The 11,127-nt window shown below is 59.2% G+C and overlaps 1 protein-coding gene across 2 annotated transcripts in view; it reads left to right on the top strand.

Annotated features, from left to right (window-relative positions):
• LMX1A (LIM homeobox transcription factor 1 alpha) overlaps positions 1-11,127 on the top strand; it is a 29,979-nt gene that overhangs the window by 2,357 nt on the left and 16,495 nt on the right. The window contains exons 1-2 of one of the 2 annotated variants that reach the window (XM_068690717.1): positions 56-330; positions 844-1,030. In XM_068690717.1, coding sequence (XP_068546818.1) covers positions 255-330; positions 844-1,030 — 263 coding nt within the window. In that variant the 5' untranslated portion in view covers positions 56-254. Of the gene's footprint in view, positions 1-55; positions 331-843; positions 1,031-11,127 lie in introns of those variants that run through there. The other variant, XM_068690718.1, reaches the window with a different exon arrangement.

The raw sequence follows: 11,127 nt of genomic DNA, 5'->3' as shown, positions 1-11,127 counted from the left end.
TCCCCGGGGAGGAAGGCTCCGCAGGTAAGCGGCCGAGCCCCCTTTCCCCACCCCCCCCCAAGGCAGCAGCCCCCCGACGGCTGCCCCGCATCCTCCCGGGGGCGGCGGCTGTACGAGGAGGTGTGGGGGGGGGGGACCGGGATAACGGGGCTCGGGGTGCCCCCGGGAGCCCGCTGCCGGGGGCTGAGCGCTGCGTGGCGGGGCTGTGTCGGCAGGCGCCCCCCCCCCCCCCCCGGCCGGCCCGGCTCCCCAAAATGCTGGACGGGCTGAAGATGGAGGAGACTTTGCAGAGCGCCCTGGAGCCCAACGCCCCCTTCCCCTCGCTGCTGGGTAAGTCGGGGAGCCCCCCCCCAAAGCTTCTTGGCCCCGCCGGGATGATGATGATGATGATGATGATGGGGAGGGGGTGGGGGTGTCAGCCAGGGGAGCAGCCCCCGCTTCGTTCCGCGCTCGCCCCCAACAGCCTTTCCCCGCGGCCCCCCCGAGCCCCTCCCGACCCCGAGGTTTCCCCCCCGCCCCTCCCGGCGGTGATTTCCCCTCGTTTCTTCTCCCTTCGTTTTCACGCCGCTCCCCGGCACCGCCACCTCCGCAGCCGCATCCATCCCGAGAGGAACGAAATCGGGGCCCTCGCCCCCCCCCCGCGGCTCCCCCCGAGCACGGGGGTCCCCCGGGACCGGGAGCAGCTCCCCGGTACCCCCCCCTCACCCATAGGGACCCCCCCGACCCCCCTGCCCTGCCTTCCCCTGATGCCCATCCCCGGGGGTGGCGGCGGCGGCGACAGGGGCTTTCCCCAGCCTTTCCCCCCCCGGACCAACGCTGCCCCCCCCGGCTCCTTCCCCGCAGGCAGGGCCGTGCCCCCCCGCTCGGTGTGCGAGGGGTGCCAGCGGGTCATTTCGGACCGGTTCCTGCTGCGCCTCAACGACAGCCTGTGGCACGAGCAGTGCGTGCAGTGCGCGTCGTGCAAGGAGCCCCTGCACACCACCTGCTTCTACCGCGACAAGAAGCTCTACTGCAAGCTGGACTACGAGAAGTGAGTGCTCCCCCCCCCTCCCCTCCCATCCCAGCCCCGACACCCCAAATTTTTGGTCCTTCCCACCGCCGAAAGCGCGGGGTGCTCGGGGACCCCCCTTGGCTGCTCCAAGCCCTGGTCTCTCCGTCCCCGTGGTGTTGGCATCTCCGGTTTTGTTTCTCTTTCACAGTCCCCCCCCCTCGGTTTTCCATTTTTTTGAGGTGTTTCGTTGCCTTTGGGGATTTAGGAGCCTTTTGTCGGGAGACCAGGAATTCGCAGGCAAAGGGAAAAATCCTTTTCCAACGTCCCCCGGCTTTATTTTCCTACCGAGCATCTGCCGGGGAACGCCGTGTCCTGCCCGAGCCCCGTCCCACATGCAGCAATTTCCCTAATCCCCCCCCCAGCAGGGCGATGCGATCGCTCCCACACCCGTGTGGGGAAACTGAGGCACGGCGCAGGGGGGGCCCCGCTGGGGCTGGGGCTCTCCCTGCGTGGGGGAGCAGGGATTCGGGTGGAGGTGCCCTTCAGAAAGCGTGGAGCTGATTTGTGCCTGCGGGAGGGAGATGATTGGAATTTAAGAAAAAAAGTGAATTTGAAAATCTTTATTTTAAAGAAAAACCTCCCCAGTTCGGATGGGGAGATGGCTGCTGAGCATTCCTGCTCCTGCAGCTGATTTTTTTTATTTTTTTTTTTTTTGTGTCCTGCTCTTGCTGGCTGAGCTATTCCCTGCTCCCCATGGGGAGCTGCTGGGGGCCCCCTCAGAGCCCCCCACGTCCACGCCGTGGGGCTGGGGGCTCCTTTCCCTGCAAAACTCACGCCTGGGCCCATGCGCAGCCGGGAGAGGCCGCGGTGTCCTCCAAATCCCCCCGCGTCCCCTTGCTGGAGCCGTAGCGCTCGTGGTGCCTCCGGGCTGGCTGTTTCTTGGGGAGGGTGAAGATTGGGGCTGGGTCCCTCAGGACGGTGATGGCACGGTGATTTCAGCACTGGGGTTTTGCTCCCAGGGGGGCTTTTGGTGGAGGAAGCCCCCGTTGGCTGCGTCCTCGCCTCCGGCCCTCGGCGTGCCGGCGAGAGCACCGGGGCCAGCCCTGCTCGGCGCCTTCTTCGAGTTCCCTTTAAGTCCCGTATTGTGGGGCTGAGTTTAATCACTATGGATACAAGGAAAATTGAAAGCAGAATTTGTGCGTGCGACCTTGTTTTCGAATGTTTACAAAAGAGCGGAAGAATTAGCTGCCGCTGGAGTAGAAGGGGGAGATCCGCGGCGCAGTACAGCTTTTTTTTATTTTTTTTCGGCAAAAATTTGCCCAGTTTGGTGTGCGCAGCTTGTCAGTCCATAGAAATTCAGCTACCGGTTCTCATAGCTTTCCGATACAATATAATGTGCGTTTTCTGCTTTACCAGTACCTCTGGAGCACGCGGAGCTGTTCCCGTTAGGGGGAAAAGGGGAAAATATTGCTGCAAAAATGCCTTTCCCGCTCACGGCACGCACGGGTTTTGCTGCCTGCGTGTCCGAACGCTGGGAGCTCCAACACAAAATATTCCTCCCGTGTCTCTCATCCACAAAATAAATTCTTTCTCGCTGTGCGCCTTGCCTGACAGAGCACCCGGTGCCATCGGGACAGATGAGAACGATTGCAAAAAGGAAAAAAAGAAGTCATAAATATTTGCGAGCTCGGGCGGCGCACGGCTTGGTCTGGGTGTTCCCGGGTTTGGTAACTTCTGCCTGGGCTCTGCGGCAGCGCCTTCCCCCAGGGGTGAAGATTTCAGCCCTGAAGGTGAGGTGACCACGATGGTATCGTCACCACCTTCCCTGGGGTTGGGGACATCAAGGACGTGGAGCAGAGCCCTTGTGGAGCACTGTTCCCTTCGGCTTTATTGAGATTTACGGTGGCTGTAATTAATAATAATTTTAAAAAAGGAAAAAAAAAATATATATTTTTTTGTCCAAATTGCTTCTTCTCTCCCAGCTGGGCTCTCCCAAGTCCCGCAGCACCATGCCCATGCTCTGGTGCTGATGGAGAGGACGAGGTTTTGGAAAACCCCTGGGAATTGCTGCTGGTGCGTCGTGGCAGCGATCGATGCTCCGTGCGCCGAGTGTCCCGCGGGCTGGAAATTCATGCGAAACCAGTGCCGAGGATCCTTCCGAGTGACGCGTAGTGGTTTGTTTTATTTTTAATTAAAAGAAGGGATTGCTCTTCCGGATGGCGGCTGCTGGGGGGGTTTTTACCGAGGAGGAATTGGTGCGGTGTTTTCTGTCGCGTGTCCTCGCTCCCCGCCTGAGCTCCGGTGGTAACGAGGCTGCCGAGGGTTAAGGACAGAGCACGAGGCGGCCGGGTTGTGCCTTTGGTTATAAATACACCCGTGGAAAGTGTTACGGGGCGGCTTTAAGCAAGCGGCTGGCTTGCTGGGCCGTAGAAATCGATGAATCATTTATTAAAACAGATGTTTTGCATTTCTTTATCTTTCGTGAAGAGGTCGGGGACCTGCGGAGGGATGGATTAAAGAGCGGGGATGCTGGGCCAGGGCTCGACAGCGCCTTGGGGCATTTCCCAAGGAGCTGGGGTGGCTGTGGGGGAAGGTAGGGGCTGGTGGCCAGTGTCCCCAGTGCCCCCCAGGCTGGGCAGAGCCATTTTGGGGGGGCTTCTCGACCTGCACCCCCGGGACGGCACGGATTTGGGGCAGAGGACGTTTGTTACGGAACATCCCAAACCCCGGCACTTGTCCAAACCTGGATGGGTGACGAGGTCCAGGCTTCGCTTTGGCTGACCCCAGGGTGTCAGAGTGACCCAGGGGGTGGGAGGGAGGTTTGGGGGGGGGACAGTGTGGAGCCTGGCCACGAACAGGGAAGCGAGGCCGTAGAGTTGGGAGGAGAGGGGCTTCCCAAACCCATTCCCCGTCCGTCGGATTTACAATGGCCCAGCAAAGCCGTGGGGAGGACCCAGCACCATGGGACGATGCCGGAGGCGAGGGTGGGCTCTGGAAAACCCCCCGGGGGGCTGCGAGCAGCGGCGTGGCCGTGACGGGGGCGCAGCTGGGGAGCGCGGCGCCGGCGTGCCTGCTTGGCACGTCCCCAGCCGCGGCGGGCGGGAGCAGATGGCCAGCACGCCTCGGAGCAGGCTGGCATGCGGGCGCCCACAGCAGCCCCACGTCGCTGCCGTCGCCGTGCCGGGGCTCCCCGGGCCGGGGAGGCAGTTGTGTGATGCTGGGGGAGGCAGTTGTGTGACACCGGGGCTGTCGGAGAGCCTCTTGACAGCTCCGTGCGCCGCTGCCAGCTCCCGCGTCGCCGTCGCGAAGTTTGGGAGGTGAAGGTCCGGAATCCACCCGAGTCGTCACACGGGTGCAAAGCGAGCTTCTTCCACGTGCACGAAGGGAAACGCCTGTGAATAAGCCTTTAAAGATGGGTTTGGGAAATCACACCTGGTATTTTTGTCTGGGAAGGGGCCGTGGGGCTGGGATGCCGCAGCCGGGTGCGCACGAGGGTGCTGGTGTTGAACGCTTAGGGCAGGCTGGTCCTGCTGCCTGGACCTGGGAACCTCCGGGGACCCTGCTGGCTGTGAACAGCCTTTTGCCCTCTCTCGGCTGGGTAAAATGGGAATTTCATGCCTCTGGTGGCAGAGAAGAGGGCTCTGGAGATGACAGTGCAAACGTGGGTTTCCCACTGGCCAGTCTCTCCCTTCCCCTCTGCGCTCTTCCGACCCTTCCCATCCTTCCTCCCTGCTCGCCATCCCCTCCGGCCTTTTCTCCTGTAGCAATCCCCTCTCTGAATTCAGCCCCGTCCCCACGAGGAGAACGGCTCTGGTGCCTGTAATTAGATTCGTGCCTTACAATTAACATTTCACCTAACGGCCTGCGAGGGAGCGGCAGCCTTGTGAGCGACGGAGCTGAGGCTTCTCGTGGCCGAGCCCAGCACCTCACGGCCTTGGCACCTCTGTGGGGTGGCCAGAACCGGTGGAATTTTTTCCAATTTTCACCATTTTTGGCTCTGGATTCAGCATTTCCCCACTTGTGCTGAATACCAAGGGAGGTGTTAGAGACACCCCCAGTCCAGAGGATGCTCGAGGAAGAGGAGGTGGAAAGGGGCGAGGAGCGCGGGGATTTTTCTCCTGGAGGTGCTCGATGAGCTCTGCTTTGTCTCGGGCTCGTGCCCTCGCAGACACAGCCCCGGGGTGCAGGCACCAGCACGGGGACGGAGGGCTCTGCCTGCGGCTTAAGAGAACAGCACCTCCGTAACAGGCGTGACCAACTGCTTTACAGCAGGCAGAGAATGGTTGCATTTCCGCAGGGAGGAACCCTGCGGCTGACCCCAGATCCGTATTTATATTTTTGTGAATGTGTTTTCGTGAGAAATCTGATTTTTTGGTGTATCCACCACTGATTTTAGGAGCGCTCCCTGAAATCACAAGCGTCGCACAGACGCGTGTGAAGGTCTATGCCCACGCTGCAAGCCCAGCTTTATTTATTGGTGTTTCTAACCTGGAAGCAAACGGCCAGGTGCTGCCTGGACAGAGCCAAACCAGGGCTTCCCAGGCACCTTCTCCTGGAATTTCATTAATATTATTATTTATTATATATTTTTTTGCTTGGTTCTTGTGAACAAAATTCTAATTTCTCTCATTTGCCAGTGGTCTTTCAGCTGCCCCACCGTTCATAGGCTGTGAACTTGAAAATATCTTTTTCCTCCCCAAAAGGCCAGATTTTTCAGGAGGGGTGCGTGCGTCTCTCCATAGCGGGGTGAAGTCGTGTCACGTTCGATGCAAGCCGTCAGTGTCCCGAGCACGCCGTGTGCCTGCACCTGCCTCCTCTCCGCGGAGGCTCAGCCTTTCCTACCCCTCCAGGCATGCTTCTGCTGCTGGGCTCCGTCCAGGCTGGGCTCAGCTACGAAGGGCCACGGGAGTACGTAGGAAAACGCTGACCCTCAGCGTTTTTGCCCATCAAACAGAGCTGGAAATACAAATATACCCAACGAGGGCTCAATCACCATCACAAGTGCTTTGAGCATCTTGCCTGGGAGCCTTGCTTGGGCATTAATTCTCAGCCCCTCTCCAGATTTCCCTATTTTTTTGCTGTGTTTGCCTTTGTGTCTTCCACCTTTGACCAGAGGGGTTGTGCTGCAGGGGCGATGGCTTCTCCTGGGCTCCGTGGGCAGGGTTGAGGCGAGGGGACTGGGGACAGCCCAACCACAGCCTGATGCTGATGTTTAGGGCAGGGCAGAGCAGGCTGGTGGAGGTGTCCTTGGCTGGCCGTGGTGCTCTGCAAACCCATCCCGGCCCGGCGCTGATCCCGCACCGTCTCCTGCTCTCCCTTCCCCTCTCCTTCCTTCGTGGGCTCCTTTTTGCCGAGAGCAGCTCCTGGGGAGATCTTTCTGTCCTTGACAGCGGAACAAATCCCTTTTCACGCGACCATCGCTCCTCTGCCCATTGTCCTCCGCCTCCGCCGCCACCGTGCAAAATCCCTCCCCGGTGCTCCTGGGGAACGACCGCCGCCACCTCCCGGCCCCAAAAACCCCTCCGGGCAAGGCTGCTGGAGCCTGCCCCGCAAGGGAGCTGGAAAAGCACGCCGAGAGGCAATGCTGCCTCGCCGAGGAGACCTTTATTGGGTTGTCACTCATCTCCTCGGGGCCTGCAGCCTCTCCTCGGGCTGGTGCTGCGGAGATCCTTGGATAAACCCGGAGTCTGTGCGCTGTGAGGGCTCCCAGTCCCTGCCCCGGTCTGGGGACACCCCACTCTGTGCTGATTTCTCGCTGCGGAGTATTGCCCAAGGCAGCCAAGCAGCGAGAGGGAGGCTGGAGCTTTGTGTGTGTTATTGAAAGCTCGGGGAAGCGGCTGGTGTGAAGAATTTGGAGCGGGGAGAGAAGCGGGGTGAGGGACCCAAAGGCAGCTCTGAGACGCGGCGGGTTTTTATTAGAAAGAGGCGAGGTTGTTATTTCTTCCCCCTAACCACACACCCAGAAAGCACAGGGATGCTCTGATTGCCGGCGTTTCTGCTCGCACACACGGGCTCTGTTCAGTGTGCGCTCCTGCGGAGCAGTGCCTGGGGTATGCAAACCACCAGTAACCTCTGCAGTGACGTGTCCAAACAGAATGGGGCAAAAACACATGGAAAAGGGACTGCGTTCGCAGCCCTGCCCACAGCGATGGCTTTGACCCCTTTGGATGACCAGACTCAGGGATGTTGATGGAGGTGTTGGGCTGGATGACCTGGATGTTTGTCAAGACACAACCCCAAAACTCTTGCCCATTGGTTTTGGTGTTGAGCCCCTTTTTCCCCTGAAATGCAACCATGAACCGGTCTGTCCTCATGGCTGGGGCACCCGTGGCCTCCGTTGGGGTGGGAAGGCTCGGGCTCGCGCGCCTCTGGTTTTGCTGGTGGCCAGCTGGGTTGGCCATGAAGTGCAGTACTGAATTATGCATGGCTCAGCATCTCCGCTGCTGGGCAGGGCGCCGGAGTGGTATCGAGCAGCATCTTTTAAACAGCGATGTTAGGAAAGCTATTAAGCGTTGTTCGAGTCTTCTTGATGCTCGGGTGGACGTTGCTCCTTCCTTCTGCATCCGTAATTACAACGGGCTGGCCCTCGGCGGACCGGCTTAAAAGTTTAATGAGGTTTAAAGTCTTGGAGCCTGGGCTCCCGAGTCCGAGCTCCTCGCTTCAGCTCTGCCCCGAGGAAGGTTAACCAGGATGTTAACCAGAAGGGAGGAGAGGCTTCCTGCACGCCTCGCCTTCAGGAAAGAAAAACCCACGCTGGGGGGAGGTTGGGCTGTGGGGATGGGTTCAGAGAAAGAAATGGGAGGGGAGGTCCGAGATGGGAAAATTTGGGTTAAGCAGGGCTGGAGCGAGGATGGTGGAAGCGTGAAGCTGGGGAGCAGATGGGGATGCAGCTAGCTTCGTGGGACCATTTTGTGATGGCCACAAAAAGATGGGTGCCCCCCACCCTCACCTGGGCGCGGGGACTCAATGTGCCCCCAGCACACCACGCCACGAGCCTGGCTGCTCTGCCGGGATGGCCCGGCCCCTTCCTCCAGGAAAGCACGACTCCTCTGCCAGCAGTGCCTTTTCATGTTACTTCCAACTGCGGAACAAAAATCCCAGGAACTCCCTGAATCTTTGGCTTTTACACTCAACATCCCCCCGCCCAAGCTGATTTATTTTCGCCTCTCTCAGGCACTCCTGCCTCCAGACACCGACCCCACTCCTTCCTTCCCCATCCCGGCACCCGCAAAGCATGGGTCCCAGCCTGGACTCGTGGGGAGTGACCCCTCGCTTTGCCTCCAGCTCCATCCATGGGGGAAAAGGATTCAATTTGGGCTCGTTGTGGGTGAAAGGTGCTAACGAAACGAGAACCGAGCCCACGCCTTCCCCTCCGGTCGCCTTCGCGCTGGAAAAGCGCAGCAGAAGTCAGCCTCCGGCACATCCCGCTGAGAGCTGCGTGGTTTTTCCTTTTCCACGTGGATTAGTGGTTCAAGAGCGGGGATTTTCAAACTGACAAGCCCTTGGCAGAGCAATAATTACAGGATTTTTGTGCTTTGCGTTTCCTAAGTCGTTCTAAATGGCTTTATCCCTCGGGGCACTTTTTATTTTTTATTTTTTTTAATGTGTCCGCAAAAGTGTGTGTGCGCGTGCGCGGAAACGTGCGTTTCTTCAACAGCCTTGAAAATATGAGAGATGTTTGGGGAGATCGCTCCATTTGCAGCTCTAAGGGTTTGGTTTTGTGTTTTTTTTTTGTTTTTTGTTTTTTTTTTTTTTTTGCGTGCGTTCGTTTAACTGCGTCCAATCCACCGAAGTTTCTTGGACGGCGATGCTTCAGAAACCGGAGATGGAGGGAGATAGATGTGGTCATTTCTCGACCATCCCAGGAATGTGGGTTTTCGCCTCGGCGGTGGATTCCCGAGGGTTTTTACCCCGCTCCTTTCTGCAGGAGGTGGTTTCTGGGCCCGGCGAAGCCGCTTTCCCCCGTCAGCATCCATTATCTGCGTGCGCCGAGCTGCTTCCCCTGCCTCCCTTGCTGCACGCACATGGGTTTGGTGTGGTGTAAGGGGAGCAGGATGGGACCCTTAAAAGCAGCCTGGCCCTGCCGTGCCTTTATTAAGCAAGGGGAGCCTCTGGTGGGAGGGAGGGGGCGGCATTTGGAGTAATTGGATGTGCCTGGTGTGTAGGGGGTGATGCTGGCATCCCACAGATGGGGCAGGCCACGGAGGGACACGGTCCTGGGCGGGCAGGGGGGACCCACCTGTCCCATCTCTCCTTGCCCCTGCTCTAATTTCTCAGGGGAAAAGATTTTTTATTTTTTATTTTTTTTATCCTCATCTTCCTCCATCCAGACGCTGCGAATCCCACTAAAACTTCTGACTGGAGCAGGGATTACGGGCTCGGGTTTCAGCCCTTGTCTGCGAGCGGTGTAAACTTTCGGCCGGCGCTCGAGTGACATTTTGTGGGAGATAGGAGAGTATTAAGTGTTGGGCCCTGCAGATAAAAATAGCCGACGACGTTTTCTGGCTTCTCGCGCCTGGCCTGGCCCCGGCCCCGTCGCCTCCACGCTGGCGTTCCCGACCTGCTCTTTTCTTAGCGCCGGGGGCACCTGTGGTCACGGCCACGCTCCTTTGCTCCCACGAGCATCACCAACGGCGTGGATGGACCAGGGCTGGAAATAAAACACCAGGAGCAGAACATCCTGGGGCTGGAAGCAAACCCTGCCCGTCCTGCTTATTGGGAGCCTGCCCCAAACAAGCGCAGCATCCCCCAGGTGCCCTGAATCACCCCAAAAAAGAGCGCAGGAGCTCTGCTGAGCACAGGAGCCCCCGGCCGTGCACACGTGTCCGTCCGTCTGTTTTCCCCGTTGCTGCGTTTCGGAGCTGATGTTTTCATCCTGAGCTTATTGCCAGGGCTGGCTCGGGGCCCCGCAGCAGCACGGGCAGCGCTGAGTCCTCGCGCTCCAAAAACTGGGGCTGGGGCCGGCCAGAAGGGGAAGAAGAGGAGGAAGAGGAGGAGGAGGAGGGAGCAGCAGGGTCTGGCTCACTGCTGGGGGATGCTCTCCCACCCTGCCTGCCCCCTGCCCTCCCCAGGCACTGCTTGGCTGCACTGCGCCCCTCCAAAAAATGGCCAGCACTAAGCTTTTTTTACGGCTTGGGAAGTCCCAAATGGACAGAGCTGCCCATTTCGGACACCCCAATTCCAAGTGCTTGCTCTTTTGATGCCCACCAGCACCCTGCTCTCCCCAGGGAGCTCTTCGATGCAGCTCATTAACTGCAGGAGTATCCAAACACCTTCCTCAAACCAGTGGTGGCATTTGGGATCAGCACCTTTTCCTTCCACCCACCATGGTGGGACCGCTCCCCGCGCGTGCTGCCGGCCGTCGGTGGCAGCGTGTGTCCCCGCAGGAAGGGGGGACGAGGTCCCAGAGCCCCGATGTGGTGGTGCTCGGCTGCTCGCGGGGGTGGGCGAGCGCTGAACCCCCGCCAGGAATTCCTCCCGTGGGATCGGGAGCGCTGCCGGGTGTTAAATTCGTCCCCGCCGCGTGTCAGCTCCGAGCGGAGCCCGTCGTTTTTTGGGACGTATCATATGATGTGTCAGCTTCAAGGTCAGAGGGAGCTCAGGCCCAGGGGTGCTTCCCCACCTCGTTTTGGGATCAGGGATTCAGAAACCAGGGCTCTTTTGTGCCCCCATTTGCCAGCAACGTGCTGGTCCCAAATCTGGAGACCTCTACCCCAAAACTAGGACACGTGCACCCGATGCAGCTGCATTGGGAGCATCCCCACAGATGATATTCCGGCTCAGTGCTTCAAAACACCTCGTGCCGAGGGCTTCAGGACTTTTTCCTAAATCCAGGGGAGCTGAGTGGGGTTTGCTGGTCCTTGTCTCGCTGCTGCTGCTTGGCCTGCAGCAGGAGGGCACGGCCACCCCCCGGGAAGAGGCGCTCCCTATCAATAAATAACCGGTCCGGGCTGTACAGAGCAATTACGAGGGGCCCTTTGGACGGCTCGTTAAATAAGAATTAGCGGGGGTTTAAAATATTAATGGGCGATTGGCCCTCGCCGGTTCTCCTGTTACACAAACGTTTCGTCTGTAACTCGGAGCCAGGTCGGGGATGTGCTGAGAGATGCTCGGGCTGCGCACGGGGGCTAACGTGG

The sequence above is a fragment of the Anas acuta genome, chromosome 8 (genome assembly GCF_963932015.1).
Source record: "Anas acuta chromosome 8, bAnaAcu1.1, whole genome shotgun sequence".
Classification (NCBI taxonomy): domain Eukaryota; kingdom Metazoa; phylum Chordata; class Aves; order Anseriformes; family Anatidae; genus Anas; species Anas acuta.
The sequence above is the reverse complement of the archived record's forward strand: the minus strand, read 5'-3'. Positions and strand labels throughout refer to the sequence as shown.